This window comes from Sparus aurata, chromosome 23 (assembly GCF_900880675.1).
Source record: "Sparus aurata chromosome 23, fSpaAur1.1, whole genome shotgun sequence".
Taxonomy (NCBI): Eukaryota; Metazoa; Chordata; class Actinopteri; order Spariformes; family Sparidae; genus Sparus; species Sparus aurata.
Window position 1 is genome coordinate 472,354 of NC_044209.1, and position 23,498 is coordinate 495,851.

General features: G+C 41.3%; 1 protein-coding gene across 2 annotated transcripts; it reads left to right on the top strand.

Annotated features, from left to right (window-relative positions):
• The first annotated feature begins 186 nt into the window (after positions 1–186).
• Positions 187–22,921, top strand: hspb9 (heat shock protein, alpha-crystallin-related, 9). 2 transcript variants are annotated; one of them, XM_030407802.1, is made up of 4 exons: positions 187–600; positions 1,580–1,984; positions 22,125–22,448; positions 22,827–22,921. In XM_030407802.1, exons 1-3 carry the CDS (start codon positions 386–388, stop codon positions 22,168–22,170), a joined length of 666 nt encoding a protein of 221 aa, XP_030263662.1. In that variant the 5' UTR covers positions 187–385; the 3' UTR covers positions 22,171–22,448; positions 22,827–22,921. The 2 variants fall into 2 exon arrangements, with proteins under 2 accessions (XP_030263662.1, XP_030263661.1); XM_030407801.1 differs by lacking the exons at positions 22,125–22,448; positions 22,827–22,921 and having other exon boundaries at positions 1,580–3,760.
• The last annotated feature ends 577 nt before the right edge of the window (positions 22,922–23,498 follow it).

Below are 23,498 nucleotides of genomic sequence, written 5' to 3' on the forward strand. Positions count from 1 at the left end.
GCACACACACCCAAACAGGATATGACCATGAACTGCCTTCAGCCTTTGGATAAGTTACAGGGCATTCCTGACCTCGCTTGCACATGCTTCCAGTGAGCTCATGTGTTGTATATATCACAGTGAGAGGGACGGAGAAGGACAGCTGGGGTATATAAAGGAGAGAGGTCTGGAGTCATCTCCCAAAAAACCTTGTAGAACACTGACGCCAAGAAGAACCTCTAGAAACTCTCAATCTTTACTGGAGTCCAGCAATCAAAAAACAAAGAAGCTGCCATACACACACACACACAAACACACACACACACACACACACCCACACACACACACAAAGGTTGCCTTGAAAGAAAAGTGAAGTTTTTGTCAAGAACTGTCTTCTGACACTGACATGATGGAATCCTTGACCAGCCTGTACAATGATGACCCTTTCTTCAGCCAGGAGAGGTTGCTGTGGCCGCTGCGTCACAAGGCCCTGTCCTCTCTGCAGCAAGACTTCTTTAACCAGAGAGCCAAGCTGGTCGACAGTCTTCTAAGGGAGCTCCATGATGGGCCCCATATTCTCAAACCTTGGCAGTTTCCCCTCATTTTCTCTACTTTGGTGAGGTATGTACAGTTACATTGTATCTCAGTAGTTGATTCGCATGATTGGCTGTGTTACATTCAGACCAAATTCAGCAATGTGGCTAAACACCGCAGGGTGGCGCGGCGTTGTTGGCGTGTCACTCCATTGGCTGTGTGTAACATGTCGTGAATCCCCCGCTGATCAGTTTGCAGAGAGAAGAAGCTGTTATGTTGTTTTCCTACTAGAATGCTGATCGTTTGTCCTCATCAACAGATTTAAAAAATTGGTAAACAATAAGGACATAAGTTAACCCAACTTAATGATATGTCTTGTGTGCTACAACTGTCTGTTGTGTTTCCGCTGTAGCATTATGCCATACAACTGACCCATTCTATTCTGCCTCTGATCTGTTGTTGTGCCTGTGCTAGAGTGGGTTAAGCATGCTGGTCCTACAGTGATCGTTGGCATCCCTCGCCAGACAGCAAATCTGTCTTTTAAATTAGTGCACGAGACTAAAATTAGTGAATACACATAACACTTGTTTTCACTACAACGGGACAGGATTTGGTCTGTAAGCAGTCTTAGGGTGTTTTCAAACCAAAATACTTTTACCATATTTTTATAAGTGAACCAAAATGTGTTTAAATAATTTAAATTCTTTTGAAAATATCACCTCAGCTTGTTAGATGTTAGCTGGATGGAAAGTTACCCTAACCCTAACATGTAGAAGACTGCTAATTCACTGTCAGACCAGACCAGACCTCATTCTCACTCTTGCTGTGAGCAAATTTTGATTACACAAGCAGCAAAGACTACAGCTGCTCGTAAGTTCTGCGCCTTCATGAAAGGCAATACCTCTCCATACCCCAAGTTAGCAATAGTCTGTATTTGTCATTTGAAATGGGAAACAGAACTGGTATGACACCAGATCAAGGCCAAGAGGTTTGTTAATTTGAAAAAAAGAATAACTCTAGTGGAGTCCTGGAGCTGATTTTGATCCAGTCCCTGATTCTCCTACAGGCTTAGTGATGGTAAAGAGCAGCAGAGAGAGACGCCCAGCATAGAGCTATGCAAGGATGCTCAGCCGGCCACAGAAAACAATGGCGACCTTCTGGTGACCCTAGATGCTCGCGGTTACACCCCAAATGACATCTCAGTCAAGCTAGAGGGCAGGATCCTGGCAGTGGTGGCGGTGAAGCAGGCCGGTTTGGAGGAGAGCCAGTCCTGCTCCTCCTACTCCTCCTGTGCCTCTGTCTGTTCCTCGGCTTCGTCTCAAATAGGATTCGCCCAGAAGTTCGACCTGCCAGCTCACCTTGATCTGTCTGGACTCTCCTGTTCCCTGATGGATGATGGACAGCTGTGCATCTACGCCCCCAGGGCCAGGCAGCCAGTCACTTTGGAACGCCAAGTGCCCATTCGGTTCAGGTCATCTCTTGAATTTCCCATTACAAAGGACAAGGCAGAGGAGGACCGCACAGATTAATGCACAGACAACACACACTCCATACATACTGTTTGACATGTTATTTTATGTCAAACTGTACACACAGAGACATACACACACACACACACACACACACACGCCCACACACACACACACACGAGCAAGCCTACACTAAAGGACTGTTTATAATGAATACAGTTTACCATATCAAAATGAAGATAATATTTATTCTATAATTGTTTAAGATGTGTATTACCTATAGTGTTTGATTTTCAGAAAATGAACTACATTATTATGGACCTCTGTGAACACATGGTGGTGCCAGTTTCCAACTAACACAGAGAATGGACCCATGGAGAGCGAGCACTAGTTCTAAATGCCAGCATTACATTTAACTCCCCTCAGGTGACAAAATTAGTAACTTTAAAAGGTTCCGGTGACATCTGTTGTCCAGGGGAGAAGTAATTTGTTGGCGCGCTTGTGCAAGTGACAAACAAAAACAGCAGTTTAATGTTTTATGAGTCCTGCCCTGAGGGTGCCAAGACAGAGAGGAAATGAAGGCATTAGGAGAAAATAAAAAAAGAGAGAGGAACCCATAAAGACTGTTTTTAAAGGCCTTAAAACAGTTATATTCTTACTAATTTTTAGTGCTATCTACACATCCAAATATTTTCTTTACATCTGCAAGCTTCCCAGTGAAGGTAAATTAAATTTCGTTTTTTAAAAATGCATAAATATGTATGACATTTTTAAAAAAAAAGCCAGCAACACAGTGTACACGATTTTACAAGATCTGCCCCTTTATTTATATCAATATCAAAAATGTATTGGGTCTATCCCCATCCTCTATCCAAGTTTTGTAGAAGTCTGTTTGGTAGTTTTGTATTCAGCTGACAAACCAACCAACCAACAAACTGACACAGGTAAAATAAAGCCCTCCTGGGTGAAGATAATGAAATCCAAAGATATCTGCACTTCTTTCTCATACCTAATGCATATATTTAAATGTTAAAAATCTTTAGACCACCAGGACCAAGCATTACCTGTAGCCAGAGCCACTGTCTGCGATCACAGGGCAAATCTGTGCAGCTGCTGTTTCTGAATCTGCTGACACAAAATTCAACTGGATTCACAGCAGTAGTATGTCTCAGGTAAAACTTCTGTGACACTTAATTATAAACTTAATTAATACACCTAATTATAAATCTGTTGTACTTTGGCTGTATGTAAATCTCAGAAGGCGATGTGGTAGTGGTCATTTCATTACAGTGGTAAACATTATCTGGATCATTTGACCTGAGCATAAAATGCTAAAAAATGACTAGCGCTGGTCATTATGTTGTGATGTATCATTGTCCATGAAGGTAACTCTACAAGTCTAGTTAATACAGCTAATGTAATAGGAACTAGTGGAGGATAAATATGATGATGGGCTGGTGGGACTGTGACAGGTTGTGATTGTTGTTGTGTTTAGATCTGGCTGTGCTAAAGACCAAGGACATTGCTGTTGCTGTGATAATGGATATAGTTATAGCTACTGCTTGGGTTGTTTGATAAGCAAGCTGTGAAAGTTGTGGTGTTCAGCGTGTAGCCTAACATCAGCTAACCCGCATGTTGGAAGAGACTGACAATGGATGAGTTAGCTTAGCTTTGTGGTGAAACATATTCTTGGACTCCTTGATTGATTTGGTAACACATCTTGGTCAATGTTATTATGAGGACAGTTAACCTGCACAATAAAGGTACAGTACACCTACCTTTTGTTAACAGTGATATATTTTGCTCTGGGAGTCACTGGCAATCGACCTGTTCAGTTGTCGATGTATGAGGGTGTGTTGCTGTTAAGTTGCTTTTTTATATGGACTTGTGTTATTGATCATGTCAGAGGTGCTTTCACACTTTTAACTGATATGTCTTTAAAGGCATTTCATCTTCTGACACTTGGGCAGATACATTAAGCTCTTAACCGGTCAAAGGCCCAACTCTGAACCTACGACCACACACTCCCACTCTGGAAGGACTCATGCTCACGACTGTAGAGGGTCTTTTAATTAAAGGAGAGGATATAAATACACTGGCAAGCTATGGGACACACATGTTCTTACATATTTCTATTTCTTATTCTCTCTATTCTGTACTTTCATCATATTCATTATAATTTTTCTGGGACGTAACATTTCTCTTCTTGGACGAAAGCAGTTGTAACATTTATGTAAGTGTTTGTGTGTGTGTGTGTATGTGTGTGTGTGGAGTAGAGGGCTCAAAAGACTTCCCATGACATCCCTTGACATCACTGATGATTTGGGACACTCCAGCGCACACACATACACTTTGCAAGAAATCACTGTACATCTTCCATGGCGAATGTCATGAGGGTATAATGATCATTGATTCTCCAGGCCAGTGAGGTAGCAAACCTTGTTTCCACTGGAGACAAATTTCCTCAGAGAAGGATGCTGTTACACTGGCAGCTAGTTTACTCTAAACATACAAAACTCAGCTCAATAATCTGATTTATGCTCATCTATTCTCCAGTCTGAGTGTTCCTTTGGCTAAAGCAGTGTAAGCAGCAAGGGCAAGCTGTCAAATATGTAAGAAAAATTGTCAACCCTGCTTTCCTTTCATGTGACTGGTAAACTGGCCTCAGATGCATGCTGGCAACAAGAGCATGCATGGTGTACCAGAGGCCTGCTGCACCTTTCTGACTCCACAAATTAAGGAATGAAGAAACTAAAGACTGCCGGCACAACCCTCCAAAGGGTGAATGAAACAGAGTGAGAGAGAGATGCAGGAAACCATGCCATCAGAGGCCAACTGAATGATCACTGCAATCCCTCCTCCCTCTTCATCCCCATCAGATATAACGTCTCGTCCTTCCCTTGCGCCCTTGTAAGTTATACCAAATTTTCCAAGGGTTGAATTATGTGATCTATGCTGTATTATTATGCGTACACTAGACCAGTGTTTTTCAACCCTGTTCCTCAGGGAACACTGTCCTGCATTTTTTAGATGTTTCCTGCTCCAACACACCTGATTGAAATTATCGGCCAATCATCAAGCTCTGCAGAAGCCTGATGAGGAGGCATTCATTTGAATCAGGTGTGTAGGAGCAGGAAACATCTAAAACATGCAGGACAGTGTTCCCAGAGGAACAGGGTTGAAAAACTGCACTAGACTGTACACTGTCTTGGTAATTTCATGTGAATGGAACACAGGAGAGAGTAGTCTTCTGTAGTTTATACAGCACCCCTCTTGACAGAATTACCTTTTGTGGCTCCAAGCCATGAATGAGACTAGGTAGTTGGTAACAAAAGACACACGGACACAACTTTATTCAGGAAAAACTCCTTACCCCTGTACATAATATTTAAAAAAATACACAATTTGTTGGGAGTGGCAAAATGTACCACCGTCATCATTTTAAACTGCAGATGTGCAATGGAAAGCTTAACAGATGTAATAAGGGTAACTAAGGGAGTGCGGGTTTAACCAAAAATACAAGTTATTCAGTTTCTAGGGGTGATTATGATGGGATACTTACTCATTACTCATAATACAGTTATATCAAGTATGAAAATATTATGAGAGCACACACAGAGAGAGGCATGGCTCAATTATTCAAAATAATTTCCGAGCTCTTGGATGTTGCATTTAAATGCTACAACTCTGCCTGGAGTTGTATCCCACCACTAATATTACAGCAGCATTAGAGTGTATAGTTGTGAAGGATTCATCCTGCAGGCTTAATTTTCTTCCTCTCTTCCCACACTAGGACAAGCAGGTCATCACTCTAACTCACATCACCATGTGTGCTACCCTATAACAAACTGCCAAGATCTGATAGATTAAACAGAAGATTGATAGAATAGACCCTATCAACTTGTGTGGATCTGGATAAAGGGACGGATCCATTCTGTAACATTGCAAGATTTTAGTGTTTTCTGACATTTGATGATGAGGATGCAAGAAATTTAGGTGGCTGGTATCGTTCAGTGAGCACAATTTAATGCAGACAATAATAACACTACACATTCCTGCCAAAGGTTTCACGCTATTGCATTGTTCAACTATTCACGGCATTTATGTGCAGAAAATTGGAGTAATGTACACATTTTGAAATATTAAAAAATCTTGCTGGGAATTTTGGTGTATTTTGTTTATGTATATATAAGTTTCTCAACCAAGAAAAAAACATGTTTCACTAAATGACATTATTTATTGGCATCTCCAATTCTCAGGATGTCTTTCTCCTTATAAACGCTTGAACTTCAGCCTACCAATCATAACATTTCTTAAGTGGCTCTATTGTACTTGATTTAACTCAGCACAAAGAATGCACAAACCCCCACTGCAGGGAGGATATGGCAATTAAATAGTATATATAAGAGTATAATCTATATTTTGAGCCTGGCTCCACCAACTCCCTAACCCTAAAGAAATGGAAATAACCACATTAAACTAACTTGCAAATCCGTTCCAGTTGCAGGATCAATGGTAATTAACACACAAAGGAAAGTTTGTGTCTATTTCTATCTATTCTTTTTGGCCATTTCAGGGCTGGAGTTCGAAGTCCCATGACACCATCTCATTACAATCTCTCTTCACATTTTATTCCTCTTCTTCGGGTCTGTTGACGTGACAGGTCAAGTTACATTGTGCAAATATTACTGGCCTGTTTTTGGGTAAACTGAATATGTAAGAGTAGTCTTCCCTGTGGCTGTTTATAGCACATGGCATTTGTTGATCACACTTTATAATAACCATCATTGATAAATTGTTAAAAAAACAAACAAACAAGTGTCCTTAATGAAACCACACACAGGACAGTAAAGGACCTTACATTTTAACTTCTTTGTTCCATTTGAATCGGATCAGGCTCATGTCAAGAACAAGAATCGTGACACTCTGCCATAGGGCTAAATTGTAGGGCAAGGGGTGTATTGCGATTGGACCCGACATAACAACCTACAGTGCCAAAAAATGTAACTGCTCTATGTCATTTTGAAAGTCAAAGAAGTGTCTCAAGACTTAATCTTAAGGTTTATAATATTCCGTTCCTCAACCATTTGCTGCCACTATCCTGTCCAAGTGATTGGGTAGCAGATTACTTTGGAAGTTTGAGCTACCTTCTACCTAACCATGTCCGCTAGATCTTCCTTGGTGGATCCAAAGGTGTTCCCAAACCAGACATTATGAGACATATAATCCCTCCAGTTTATTCCTCCTTCAGAGTCCTATAATTTGGATTTAGGGTTAAAGTCCAGATACCCTGATCCTATACCTTTGCTTACCCAAAATACCTGAACTGGTTTTAAATGCAACAGTGCAGTGGTCCTACCCCACTGTCTTTCTGAATATTGGCGCTCCTCACCCAGTCTCCAACAGTAAACCTAATTAGCCTGCAAAACATACCCATATTTTCCTTTTGTATCCAAATGTTCTACATTTCAGTCACAACTGTCACTCTGCTGTCAGTCATGACACATGTATATTGACACAAATCAACTTTTGGCACATCTCACCTTAACCTGAAAGAACATTTGGTTTCTTCACATAGAGAAAGGACTCTAGGCATGGGTCTGCTCAAAGGAACTCCAAGTGTTTATATTTAACTGTACTCTTGACACCTGTACTCTTGACACTGGTGAAAAACCTGGTTGTTGCTCAATATGAATTAATTTAGGTAGAGAGAACAAACTAATATCATCTTAATAAAAAAGAGGGGTTACAGATGTTACAAACTATAAGTATGAAGTAACGTGTTCTTTAATTAAGTGAAACTTGGTACTGTGGTTTTAGCCAACCCCACATACAACATCCTAGTGTCATGAATACTCTGAAGAACTGAAATAATCAATATTAAGCTGAATTACTCCACAGATTAACATAGTCCCTTGAAAATGCATTTTACTCCTGTAAGAAGAAAAAAAAATGTAAATGGCTACACTATTTTCAAACATGAAACGTATTTTTTGCCCAGATAAATGTCTTTATTAAGAACAATTTGGCCATACTGTTCATTTCTGTGCGAATCTAACAAATCTAATTCCAAGACTATCAAACTTAAAGGTAGAATAAGTCAGATTTGGCCAAGCGATTAGTTTCTCTCTGTTTCTGTCTAGTGACATCTTTTACTTTGCTTCGTCTTATTATGTATGCCGTGTGTGATATGCACTTATGGGTTGGTCTTGTAATGTAGGGAAGGCGGTATTCAATGATGCAAAATAAAATGAATTAATAGTTCCCCTCAAAGGTTCTGAAAATGTAAGGAGTAGAAAGTAGAGATTTGTGTTAAAATGTAGGTAGTAAAAGTAAAACACTCAAAAAATACAGATATCAGAAAATCTAATTAATTGCAGTAACAAAGTATTTGTAATCCATTAGTTACTGCCTCTGACTAAAAGGTCTATAGTACTCATTTAAGTAAGATAGGAACAACCAGTTCCTGTTTATTGTGGAATATGAATTTACTTCACAAGCTCACTTTTAACTTACATGTACATGTTAAAGCAGTATATGAAGAAAGTTTTCTTCTTCCTTTTATTTCTTTAGTATTCATAGTACTTTTTAGTAGTCATTGAGTGCATGTGTTGCTTACTGATGCAATGCTGATATTAAAGGAGGGGAGAAGAGACTGTGATAACCGTGATTAATCAATGGGAACAGATAACTTATTTAACAGTGAGGTAGAATTTAATTTACTGCATGGTAGTGGAAAAGGAAAACAAAAGTGTAATAACGTGACTATCAAATCTAAGCACAATAATCTCAGCCATTATATTATCTGATATTTTATTTAATATAAGGGCTGAGGCATGTTTTACGACACACTATTGGGATTTTGACTTGCTCCAATCACTGCAGTTGGAACAGAGCAATGCAGAGCAGGAACTAACGTAAGCATGCAAAAATATACAATAAGAGGCAACGTGAGAGTACAAACACACACTCACACACACACACACACACACACACACACACACACACAGAGTCCATTGGAGTGATGTGTTGTTTTTGGTGCTGATACGGCTGGTTATCTTTGTCTGGCTGTCATACTGTCCTGACAGAGCGGAGATACAGATAGAAATATCACAGACTTGAATAAATACTGAAAGGCTCCTGAACATCAAGCGAGAGATGGGCTTTAAAAGCATTTGTGTGTGTCTTGTGTGAATTTTGTTGTGCTTGTTTTTTTGTGAGTGCATACACATGCTTATTAATGTGCCAAGATACCTGAATTTATAGAACTTGTTAGTATTTTGTGTATTTGTTTGTGTCAGTGTGATTGAGGTAACACTGAATGACAGCAGCAGCACTGTGTGTTTTATCAGTGCTGGTTAAATGTTTCCTGCCACTCTTCCTCCCCGCTTCAGTCACTCTAACCTTTACAAGGCTGCTGCTGATACAATCAGACACAAACACACAGATGCGTACCCACACTGATGTAGACGCACTGACATGCCCTTTTGTTGCTAGGATTTTTTCTTATTAATACATATTTTCACATTCAAGGCATAGTATATGCACAGTAGTGTACAACCAAGCAAGCAAGTCCCACCCTACTCCTCCTTTGATTGGTTGGCTATGTTGGTTGCATTGTCTATGCTAGATTCAAATTGTACTGTACTCAGACAGTACCTCTGGTAATATCTGTTTTCAGCAGTTTTTAAGCTTACAAACAAATTTATGTTCAGTGGCTGTCTGGTGCTAATGGCATGTGCTTGTGTTTTTGTTGTGGTTTAAAACAACCAGCCAGTGATAGAGCTAATGCAACAGACTGTGAGCTGTAGTTTCCCCGGTAAAAAAACCACTATGTCTGGCTGTGGCAGCTGCAGTGTCTCTGGGCTCATTAGGCAGCAGGGCCAGGAGTGCTCTGCCAAGGATCTTGGGCCCCATGAAGAATATCACATCGTGCCCCATCACCACAGGCCACACACACAAAAAAGCATTTGAATAAGGATTCATTACTTATAGTATAATGTTTACTGCCAGTGAGCTGTGCACTACACTGCCTGGCCAAAAAGTCGCCCATGACTGCATGGGCGATTATCTTTCAGCTGGCAACAAGTTATTTAACCCCAACTGATGCAATGAGTAGCTTCTCATTTCTTAAACAACCAAAAGCATCAACCGAAACACATCCCGTGGTCGTGGAAAAGATGTTAGTCTGTTTGAGAAGGGTCAAATCATTGGCATGCATCAAGCAGAGAAAACATCTAAGGAGACTGCAGAAACTACTTAAATTGGATACAATTTTACATACATACAATGATACACATACAATGGAATTCACTATATGATGCAAGACTAATACGCTTCATAAGAAATCTGCTAAAGCCGCAGTGTAATTTGTCTTGGAAAATAATTTTATGGAAAATGAGGATTAGAATATGGTCAAAACACATGGTAGTATACATGAAACCAAAACAAACAAACAATAGGTTTCAGTAAGTCCAATTAAAAGGTTGGGTAACTTTTTTCTCAAATAACAGCTCAACAAATAATGTGTCTTGATCGTGCACAACAAGGTATAATTATGGTAGGAGTGGGGCGCAAGTGTGACGTCTTCAAGAGGCGACATTGTTGTTGTTACAGAGTTCGCAGGTGAGAGAAGAAAATAAATGTCAGCAAAGAAAGAGTGACTATAGAAGCCCTTTACACTTCGGAACGCTACATAGGTGGCAGCGGTAATTGGAGTGTGTCCTGGCTTTTGGAGCAGTTTTCTCTTTCGACAGTTACTGAACTTTCTAGTTGGTCCTGCTGACCAGCTAGCTGCACTTGTGTGGTTGCTTTGGAGCTGCATGTTCAGAGGAGTGAAGCGCGATGTTATGGACTGTGACATGGACCAGGATTATTTCGGAGGTACTGCTATATGGACTGATGGCGTGAGAGTTGAGCTCCTGCTGCCATTTAGATATATATATATGTATATATTAGAGATGCACCGATCGATCGGCAACCGATCGCAATCAGCCGATAATGCCCCTATCGGTTTTGATCGGAGTTCTCAAAATAGATCAAATCAGGCCGATCAGATGACGTTTCAATATAGAGACAGTGCATTGACTGCATGCAGGGTGGGAATTTCACGGCGGCCATGGCCGCTGTTGCCCCGCACTTTGGCCTTGATGCAGCGTGAAAAAAGACTCATCGTACGGCCACAGTGGCCTCTGTGCCCCTGGCCCGGTCAGCGTAGCAGGCTTGCCTTCAATTACAGCCACCTGAGTGCACAGTAGTCACTCACAGTAACTTCAGTGAGTCCGCGGTTCGCGCAAGTGGAGTCTCATCATCACGATGATCTCACGTGAAAGCCTCTCAAACTGCAGCAGCGTCTCAAAACAGAAGAACGAAACTTACAGCACAGCGAGCGAGCGCAGCCGGTTTTGACATGATACGTAACTGACTTATGTGGTAGGATTTAGTTTGGTAAAGTTGGAAATATATTCACAGATTTGAACTTCCCGGATCAATAACTCATAAGTGAAACCTTGTTAAAACACAAACGACGGAACTTTCCTACCGTAGTGAGGAAGATTTTCATCTAAACGAGCGTCTGGACATTAACTCTGGTCTGTATGATCAGCCGTCTGTGAGACGATGGCGCAGGGACCGTCTACAAAGTGCAGCACTGAAAAGGGAAACTACAAAAAAAATTCAACAACTTCACTATTATTCAGAGTGTAGTGTCACCAAAATCACTCCACACATCCATGGTCTCCTGCTGTTATTCTACAATTTTTTGTTTGGAAAAAATGTGCTTTGCCATAATTTTGGGGAATTTCTATAGGGAGAAATATTCAATAACACTAATATTCAGTGTGGTGTCACAAAAATCACCTCACCCTAACCCTACTTAACAAAAACTACTTTCTAATGTAACTTTAAATTGATTTTGGTATTAGAAAATGTGTTAATACATAATCCATGTCTTATTATAAATTAGGATGTTATGGTATCAGTCTGAAAGGTAAATCAACACATTTTACTCAGTGGCCTTTGTGCCCTGTCATGTGGCCTTGGTGCCCCTGAAAACAAAAGTGCAGGCCAAATGGACTTGCCCCTAAAATGACAAAATTCCCATCCTGACTGCATGCATTCCCACTAGTAATCTACAGTTACTCTATGTAAGCTGAATCCAAGTTGTCTCTAAGAGAGTCTCTAGAGTGTGAAATATTGCACATTGCCTCAGCCTGCAATAAAACGGTGGTCAATTCATGATACTTTCTCATCTCCTAATTTATATACTTAATAATACAATGTCAATGTTGTGTAAGAAGAATCATTAATTAAATATATGAAAGTTACACAAGACAACAATATAGAAGAATTTATGGATTTGACACTGTGATTGGTGATCGGTGATCGGCCCCAAAAATCCTGATCGGTGCATCTCTAATATATGTGTATATACATATATATATATATATATATATATATATATATATATATATATATATATATATATATATATATATATATTTATATATATATATTTATATATATAGCTATATATATATACATATATATATAAATAGCTTGAGCCAATGTGCTGGCAAAGTTGAGTGCACAGAAGGAGAGATTGAGAGCAGGAGCGAGCCGTCTGCAGCACAGCCAGCAAGAGTCTGTGAGAGCACAGAGGTTATTATTGCACCTTAAAATGCATAAAAGCAAACATGCAAATACATTTATTGAGCACAGAATTTATGAAATGAAATTATGTTTTGCCTGGGGAAAAATTCTCTTCAAAATATAATTCATATGCTAGCAAAATATATTTTTCTGTGCTCAAAATCTCCCATTGCTCCTTCACGAATGTGGCACAAATATCACGCCATAAATGTGAAACGTCACGGAATGGGAGGGCAGAGAATAGAAATGCACGTCAAACATGAATATTGTTTTTTGTTATTATTGTTGCACTTTGTGCCTGTGTTATTTTTATTGAATGATGATTTTTGAGATGCCATTGCACTGAAATAATTATATGTTACTCATGAATCTGAATGTTTTGTCTCTGTGTTGAATTGGCTAATTGAATGACGGGGATACAGTATCCTACTGGTGGAAATGCGTGATTACAATCTGGCCCTCAGGTAGTGAGGATAACATTTTTATGGCCCTCTCTATCATTAAAGTTGTTGCCCGTTCACCATTGTTACAGATCACCGGCCGTTGTTGGGCCTCCAACGGCTTCCCATTCATAGTGACAGAATGGGAGTTACAGCCGCTGGGCCCTGGAACTGGACCCTTATGACTGGGTAATTGTGCACAAAAGTGGAAGTCAACACACTAACACGGATGCTCTTTCACACAGACCTGACCTCAGTGCAGAGCTAGTGGAAGATGATGCCCCTGATGCTACCCACACTCTCGTGCACACAGGTACCCAAGTAGTTATGGACAATGTACCCTAACACCATGCTCGCCATAGAGACTCCCGTCACCATCACAGCCCCTACAGCAGATGCCAGCTCTGGCCCCAACCCCAGCCCCCATTTGCATTGCGACCCCCAGACTCATGTGGACCGGGCCTTAATCTACACTGTGTCACACAATGGCCCCAATGTCAGGGAGCTCCAACAGAGTGACGCTGGCATCAGTCAGGTGTTGGCCTGGCTGGAGGAGGGTCAGAGACCCTTCTAGGTGGAGGTTAAAGGATGCTGGTCGGGGTTTAAAGAGACTGTGGCATGAATTTCCCCAGCTGACTTTAATATGGACTTTTGTGCAGGTTTGTGTGGCTGTCTGATGAGGGGCGAACAACACAAGTTGTGGTCCCTGCTTTCTTGGTCCCCGAGGTCCCCAGACACCTGCATGGTGCACCTTTGACAGCTCACCTTGCCTATGAACGAGTCTTGGCTCGTGCCAGAGATGTATGTTATTGACCCACTATGTACAGTGACATTAAAGCTTGGTGTGATCAGTGTTATGCCTGTCAAAGGAGGAAGTCCCCAGTACCCCGACATCATGCCCCTATGAGAACTTCGCCGGCGGAGAGGCCTTTCCAACGTGTCGCAGCCAACATAATTGAGTTGCCAGTCACCGCTAAAGGCAACCAGTATGTTTTGGTTGTTGAGGACTATTTCGCTAAGTTTGTTAACCTGTATGCCATCGCTGATCAAAAGGTCACCACAGTTGCTGAGTGTCTCTTTCAGAATTACATTTTGGAACATGGTGTAATGGAAACACTGCACACAGATATGGGGAGACAGTTTGAATCAGATATAGTAAAACATTTGTGCAGGATGCTGTGTGTGAAAATAACTCATACCACTCCATACAATCCAAAGTCCGATGGTATGGTAGAATGGTTTAATAGAACACTATTCAACCAGTTGGCTAAAACGCTCTTGTCATGTGAGGGGGAGTGGGACTCTTTCCTGTTGCAGGTTGCTTTTGCATACAATACCAGTGTACACTCCAGCACCAGGTTCATGACATACTTACTCACACAAGGGAGGTGGATGTGGTGCTGGGGCCACTGGTGCAAGGCAGGCCAATGGATGGGTCCCCGGAGGACTTTGCTAGTTCTCTCCTCAGGCTCTTGGACACTGCTTTCAGTCAGACAAAGGACAGCAACAATGTGGCAAGCAGAAAACGAAAGACTTTCTATGATACCAAGCTGAGGTACGAACCTTACGAGGTCAGGGTCATGTGCGGTTGAATGACCCCACAGATAGTCGCCATAAACTGGGAGTGACCTTACTTGGTCCAACGGCGAATGGACAGGGATGATGAGGTGGGAGTCACTTATCAAATTAGTTGCCCATTTGGGGAAGAGACCCCTCATCATGACCCCCTGCCCACTTTAGGGACTATGTGATGGAGTGACTGTTTCATACATGCTCATGTTTACAGACTCCCTGTGTTTTAAGGGGGGCATGTATGCTGTGGGTTTTGTGTGTGTGTGTGTGTGTGTGTGGGTGTGTTTGTGCTTCTGTTGTTGTGGGTTACCTAGGCTGTGTTTTACAGTTGTGTTTATTTAACAATAATTTCTTCATGGCCTGTTTAGGCTATATGTGTTGTGTTTTACATGTGTGACAGGTAGAGTTTCCCCCTTCTCCTTCCTCCTGTCTCAGCCACACCTTGCAATCAGTGATTAGCGCCAGGTGATGCCTAATCTCTCAGTTCCTTTTTGAAAGGTAGATGCAAGCAGCCAGCAGCAGGCTTGCCTCGCTTGGTCTTGACACCACACTGCTTTAGGGATGCTAATGGTTAACTGAGGTATGTAGTTTTGTCCTGTCTGTCACATACATATTGTCGGCTTTTTTCTTTATGAGGTACCTTCCTGGTGTCTGCAGGTGTTTGCAGTAACACGAGAGCTAAACCAAGGTAGAGGTGGCGTCTCCCCCCTTCCCCAAAGCAGTGCGGCACTAGTGAGAGGAGTGTGGTGCATTTAGTGCCAGACCATGCACATAAGTTGTTTTGGTGTAACTTGCAAATGCTTATTATAATTGCATGAGTAACCTGTGTGTCTTCTGCTTTGCAGTATGAGTGGCTTGTTCCTTCCTGTGCCTGGTGGTGGTGACCCTCCCCCCTTTCCCTTCACTCACTCCCTCCTGTGACTTTCTCTGGCACCCTCTCTCCTGCACTGATAACCCTTTTAGCATTAAGGGTTTTAAGTATATTTTGAAATAAAGCAATTTACTTTTAACATGATCTTATCTTTTTATCTTTATTAAATTGGTCTACAAATTGATCAGGGCCCGTATTCACAAATAATCTTAAGGCTAAAAGTAGCTCCTAACAGGCGAATTTAGGAGCAACTCCTAAAAATAATGGGCGTGTCAGTCGTAACTTTAGGACTCCTAATTTTTGAAAATAAGAGTTATTCACAGAACATTTTAGGCCTAAAAGTAGCACCTAAGTCTGTGAGACCTGAGAAGTAGTATAGAGGACTCCTATCCCACTAAGACCTGGTCACAGCCGAATGTTTTGGAGACACTACATAACAGGGAATTATTAAAACGATGTCGGATGGACCGTGAAGGGGTTGAAGTTGTGGTTGAGTTGGTGAGGGACGCAATAACGTCCCCAACCAACCGAAACAATCCAATAACGCCGGAGTTAAAACGTTTGGCAACACTCCGGTGTTTGGCTACGGGGAAAATGCAGCTCTTCGCACGGGACTAGTATTACCTGGGGACCTCTAGTGATTTAGAAATTATCCCACCACGTCTGTGTTTCGTGCGGCACATTTGCACAGGATAAGCGAAGTCTGTGTTTTAACTCGAATTTACTGACATTATCCCCCGGGTCGATCGCACCGGAGCCCTTGCTGGAGCAGCACAACGGTTAGATATGGATATTTTTAATATAACTGGTGAGCCTGTTGAAAGATGGAAAAATGTTCCTCACCGCATGCTGCCATGCATGTAATCCATCTAATCATCTTTCGAGATTTTGCTCTTCTGATTGGCACCCAAAGTGCTGTCAAAACTTTCATTTATAATTCCCAACACAGCCTCCATGATTCTCGACCAGGAAAAAGGCGAGGAAAACACAAAAAACCTTAAGAAAAACAAAAAATTACCCCAAATTACAGAGATGCCGATTCGCATAGGACTAATATTATCAAATGACCTCTGTGTTTGGTGAAATATGATAGGTAATTTGAGGTGGAATTTTTACTTTACAAATTACGGACATGGCAGATTCGCACGGGATTAAGATCACAGACGACCTCCGCAATTATTACAAATTACTGGAGGTCCCCAGGTTATACTAGTCCCTTGTTATACTTGTCCCACCGTGGGGGGTGCACTTAATTCTCCTCATAAATACATTTCTTTATCCAATATCTTTTCATAGGCTTTGTCATGGGCTTGTAGGCATCTTCCTTATTTTCACTTCATGCATTGCGTAGCCTAAATGACTTTTCAATGGGCTGCCCTGTCACTCAACAACCAATCACCATTGTCACTGCTTCTAAGTGCGTCCTTATAAAATGACGTCATCCATAGCAACAGAGAGTTACTCCTAGTTTAGGAGTTCACTGTTTTCATAACTAAAAGTAGGTCTCAGCAGCTTTGTGAATTACTTTTAATAAACGACTACTACATAAAACTTTTAGTTCGATTTAGGAGTACTCCTAACGTTAAGATAAAAGTCTTTGTGAATACGGGCCTTGGTGTCTAAATAAAAGTGGAAAAGTGTTTGAACTGGAATTCCCATCTCTGCTCCTTTTCTCTGTATCAGAACTTGCGTGCTAAGTGGGCATTCTCTGGGTGAAATTCCCAGAGTGCCGTTTTCGCATTTGCTGTCAGGGGCTTACAGTTGCCCCGGTCACAAAGGCAAACTTTTTCCCCCTGTGTATTCTATTTCCTTGTGTATTGTGAACTGAGGTCATTTCCTACTGTAAGTGGGGACGCAAGTGGGAGTGGGGCGCGAGTGTGACGTCTTCAAGAGGTGACATTGTTTTTACAGAGTTCATGGATGAGAGAAGAAAATAAATAGTGTGTTGGTTAGCTCCAAAGAGTACATGTTCTTGAGTTTTTGTCAGCAAAGAAAGAGTGACTTTAGAAGCCCTTTACACATTATCATTATGACTTATTATTGTGTTTGATTGGAGTAGATTTCTTTTTCTTTTTTGTGATAGTAAAAAATTGAGAAATTCAAACAGACCTAAAGATGATTGCTGACATGTGAATTCAACACAATGTTGCTCACCTTCTTGAGATGGTTCATTGGGTTGGAGAGGGGTATGAGGAGCGAGGGCTGCTGATAAATCTGTTGTTGAATCTGGTAGGAGTGGCAGCAACAACTGATTTAGTATAATTACCTTGCTAAAGGCTTACCTTCACTGATTAAATTTAGGTTGGAAAGGGTGAAATGTAGCTTATTTTACTGGACATCAAGCCAACAGGTTACACTGAACCACTCAGACTACACCCACCTTTCTCTGAGAAAAACTGAGTGACATACTGTCACCCTTTCTTTTCTCTGGCCTGACTTTCCTTTTTTTTCTTCCCTTTTTAAATAAAAGTATACAGATTTTCTTCTGGGGCGCATGGCCACGGTGCTCTTCTTGGGACTCAGAGCGCAACTTCTATCTGCTAGCAAGCACCACTCAGGCATGACCAGGTTTCATGCAGATACAAGGGGTTGGTTAATATGGATATTTACTTTTTGCCCAGAACAAGTATAGACAGCAACAGCTTTATAACTATGGGCTTTGCTTGCATGGTTGTACTGTGAGACTGTGCTCGTACCATGCCCTGAATGTGAATATATGTATTGGTAAGAAAATAGGTCCTAGCTGTTAATAATTTAATTAGGGGGCCGAGGGAACATGTATGCAAGCATATGCGTTTCCTAGGACCAGTGGTGCTAGGAACCCTATTGTAATTGTAAAGATTTTTATTTTTATTTTCCTCCGGCTAAAAGTGGTGCTGCAGGCTAAACTGTGTAAGGGAGGGCGGTGCAATTTGGAGGGTTGGACCAGACTCCTGCGAATATCTCAGACACAAAAAACTACATATATCCGCCTGCAGGGGGCGCTTTAACCTAGGCCAACACGTTTTTGCCTTGTAAACCTTCTATCCCCAGATTCCCTGAATGGAGATGAATCACTTTGCGATTGGCCACGCCCACTTCCGGTTAGAATTTTTTTTTTTCGCAAAATCGCAAAAACTGGAAAACCTACTTTTTCGAACTCCTCCTTGGGATTTTGTCCGATCTGCGTGAAACTTGGCACGTACACTCTTCAGCTTGATCTGATCTAAAGTTATCAAAAGAATTTTGCTTGGTCATAAAATGCGCAAATTATTAACAAACACATTTCTGTAGCTAGCTATAAAAATGGAAACTGTTTGATATCTCGGTCAAACTAAATGCTATTAACACCAAATTTGAGATCCTTGTTAACCACGAGACTGGGAAGGGATGAGCCGAATTTTACGAATTTTGGCCTCTAGGGGGCGCTAAAAAGATGGGAAGTTTATATCTCTTGAACAGTTACACCGATTTAAGAAATGTGGTCGGTATGATGTAGGGCCAATCCTGAGGCTATATCTTGAAAGTGGTCATTACTGGTCAATGTGGGCAGGGCTTATTACAACAAATCCAAATCGGCACACATTAAGCCATTTGCACTTCCAGTGCACTTCCCATTACAGCGAGTACCACGGCTCAGACGTAGGCCTGTGTCCTCACTTTTGCCCCGAGCCCGTCATCCTTTGGGGCCAATTTCCGTGGGCTCTGCGGTGCGCGGGGTCCAACTTGCGCGGGGGGGGCTTGGCCCCTGTTCATAACTGCTTGCAGTTTTAGTATTGTTCTTTTTTTTTTTTTTTTTTTTTTTTTTTACCGAATTTTTGGGGGGCCCTGTCCGTCATAGGCCTTTTGAATCATCCTAACTTAAACCCCCATTCAGCTCGAGTTGGCGAAACAGAACTTTGCAAGATGCAGTCATTTAACTTCACAGGTGTGCAGTTGTGATCAAACTGAAGGCTGACCTCAAAGATGGTAGTTACTGAGCAGCTAATACGGGTGACAGAGTTGTCATGAGTTTGAACGTCAACATGTTGACGAGTGTCATGGTTTGTGTGTGTGTGTGTGTGTGTGTGTGTGTGTGTGTGTGTGTGTGTGTGTGTGTGAGACCTGCAGCCGGTGCTGCCATAACAGACTACATTCCTGGGTAATGAATGAAAAAGAAAGATAAAGGAAAGAGCTGTTGAATTTAATCTGCATCCAGACAGCACTATCCCTCGTCCTCTGCTGTGAGAAAACACACCTACACTCAAGGTCACCTTCCCACCAACAGTGGCCTAAAATCAAGTAATTTCCATAGAATTACCATAAGCAGAATTGTTCTCACCGAGGCAAGGAAATCCTAACTGAGTTTTCACTAAATGTAACACTGTATTTTGTTCCTATGAGAAAACAACGCTACGTCACCGTCCCAGTAAGATTCACTATGTCACCTAATAGACAGCAAAACAGCAAAATGAGTTTCACTGTTCAACATTCTCATTTGAATGTGTGACTCAGTGCAAAATGGATTTTGGAGACATGCAGTGTTTTCCGCTACTGCACACAATGTCCTGCTGGATGAAAGTAGAAAGTAGCAGTAGCAGAACTGTAGTCTTAATATATTCATATTTTTTACCTTTAAAACTTGGAACTGGAACTAAGCCTACTATATAGAACACTTAAAAAGAAAACAATAAAAAGGTAATATAGCAAAAAATAAAAGCATCTTCTCTTTTTTCTTTTCATTTCTCGTCAGCCCTTTAAATGAACACGTGGCCTACTGTAACATAACAATGAAAATGCAAAAAAAAAATTAAAACAAACATTTCTAAAAATGCAAATACATGCAGTGTGAGGGATTAGGCAGCAGACCTCCGTTGGCCCGTTATCTTTTTTTTTATTAGAATTTTCATAGATTAGGCTAAATATTAGGCTTTAGTTGATACAGTGCATGGGTAATACTAATTGCATTTCCAAATGTTTCTACATAAACACAATCTACATATCTCATTAGAAACAACTCTAAAAATTTAAATAAATTAAATCATATTCCTGACATCAAAGTAGTGAGTGAAGAATAAGAAGAATGAAGAACATGGTTCAGTATCAGATCCTCTCTTGTCCTGCTGTACTGCTGGAAGGGAGGGCTGCTTGTCTCAGTCGGCAGTGGTATACAAGAATTTGAAATAGTTAGATGAGTTAGGTTTGTGGCAAACTAAACTAAATGGTTAGACCGCATACAGACAGCTTTCTTTTTAGCTTGTTTGCAACAATTAGCTGTAAGCTGCTGAGCTTGTGAGCCTTGTTTGTGACTGGACAGACAGAGCAGATTCTAATATCATGTTCTACATGTTATATACGGAAGCCCTGAGGGGCTAGTGAGACTTTCTGTGGGGTATTTGCATGTTCTCCCCATCTTTCTCACTTGCACAGCAAGGCTCTCCAAATGTTAACGTTTATGCAGGTTGAACAAGTGTATTGATTAAGTTTTGGCATTTTACTTGCAAAGGTTATATTGCACTTACTTTCAGTAACTACGAGCGTAGTTCCCGTCAACCTTCAGGTTATTATTCACTGCACTGCCTGTGTATGTGTGTGCAGCACTGACACACAAGAGGGGCAGAGTCAGTTGCTGCAGACTACTGTCACACTGTGACACAGAGTAAGACCCCCATCGAGAGATCACATTTTCTGACTGCTAGCTTATGTAGTTTTAGCAACCTCAGAAAAGACCGCACGATAACAATACACTGCAGTCTATGCCTAAGAAACCGCCATCAAAAAGCCACTCATAGCCACAAATAATGTTCAGAACAGCACCAAACTTCAGTAATAGTACAAATAGGGTCCCAGCACACCACTCACCACTCTCTTGCAGTAGCTTGCTCATTGTTGGGAAGCCCTGGCGAGTCGATTAGGGAGTGCAGTAGAGTTCTGCAGCTCAAGGATGAAAATGTATGATTATTACTCCATGGAAATGCAATCAAAGTTCATATGTGTCTTGCCTACCAGTTTATAACAGTTATTATCGAGAGCTGACAGGGACACGGAATTGAGCATTTCTAACTGCACTCGGGTCTTACTCTGTGTCACGGTGCGTTAGACCATGGATTAAACTTAGGCTGGAATATCCCTTTAATGTCCAGCCAATTTATAGGAAGAGCACTGTAAATTTAAGTTGCAGTGTAACTTTTCAGCAGTGTGTCAATTTGAAAAGAGAGCTATGCTACAAAGCCCCTAAAGGGACATGGGGAAAAAAAATTTAATTGAAACGTTTCTCATGCTCACGAGATACTTTCCTGTACTCACGAGAAAAGTTTCTCTTGCTCACGAGAAAAGTTTCTCTTGCTCACGAGAAAAGTTTCTTGTGCTCACCCCAGAGATAGGGTTTAAGAGACCATGATTGTGTTGCAAACAATAAATGTAAATCCAACCAAATTCTAACTGCAGCTAAGATGATGGAAGTGGGCAAAAGGTTTTGAGTTCAATGCCACATTAACTCAATATGCATATACCAAAAAAATCTGCTAGGTGCAAGGTGTTTAAATCACATGAATGTGATAGTACACATGACGGCTTTGATCAGATGGTTCAAAAACAAAGATAAGGTAATAATATGTTTGTTTTTTGTTTTTTTCATTTAATTATCAACAGAGAGGAGAACCAATCAGTCAATCAAGACCAGCAACTCCTGAGATGAGCAACACAGAGGTCCTGCATCTACCATCTTCTGATGATGTTGGCAGTCATATTAGGCAGTCGACAAGCAGGCATGGATCTGAAGATGACTGTTTAATGCCTGTGTCAAATCAAGATGCAGACCTGTTGTTAAGTGACGAGTCAGATTCCCCTCTTGCCCTTGCCATCCAAGTATGTCTTGAGGACTCTGAAGTACACTTTGGACCCATTTGTGGTGATGATGGTGATAATCAAGACTCCCCCCTTCCCTGGAATCCATATGGCTTCAACAGTATGCAGGTATAGTGTAGAACTGAGTTATTTCTAACAGTGCTGCAAACAAATATTACTGTCATTATTGATTCTTTTAAAGAGTTTTCCCTATTCATTATTCTGTCTATGAAATGTACAAAAACAGTGACAAACTGTCATCCCAAGTTCTCCCACACCAAGCTGATGTTTTTAGATTACTTTTTTCATCCAAACATTACAAAACCAAAAGATATTCCATGTATTGTGATATAAAACAGAAAAGCAGCAAATCTAGAACGACAGCATAATTCATTTCTGCATGCTTATTGATATATTGATTGTCAAAGTCGTTGATTCATTTTCTGTTCACCAATTGATTAATCGATCAATAATCACGCCTAATTGCCTTTTTAAAAAATCTTGCAGCACTCTACACTGAATGACGGACCTGTATCATCAAGCAGCCTTCCAGCATCACCAGACCCATTTGAAAAAGAACTCCTTCTTGTGAAAGTAAGACGGGTAAACACAGTTGATGATGTCCTTAATATCTTCATGGAACCAAAACTACTGAATTCTAATCTAAAAATGGAGTTTACAAATGAGAAAGCTGTGGACAGTGATAGTGTGTCAAGTGAGGCATACTCTGCGTTCTGGGAAGACTTCTTGGAACAGTGTGAGGGGGAAGATGAACCAGACTACCAGACCAGTAGACCAGAATGTAAGGGATCTTACACATGTTCCTCTTCTACTGACACTGTTATAGCACTGTTTCTACAGATTTACATTTATTTATATATAGCAGGTAGATAGCGGCAGTTGGGTAAAACGTCCCTCGCCAGTAGCCACACTTTACTTCCGGGTCTTAATTGACCAGCTGGACCATCATACATAAGCTGTGGCATGTCGATGCTCTCCCTCTCTTTGCTTCTTGGTCCGTGACTGTGTCAGCGTGTCCGCGGTCCCTGTCCAGTTTGGTGCCGGCTTCTCCCTTCGTCTCTGACGGTGTCGGGGCATGCAAGTCTGCTGTCCTGGTCCAGCCTGGTGCCGGCTTCTCCCCTTTGGCTCCGACGGTGTCAGCGTGTGTGAGTCTGCTGT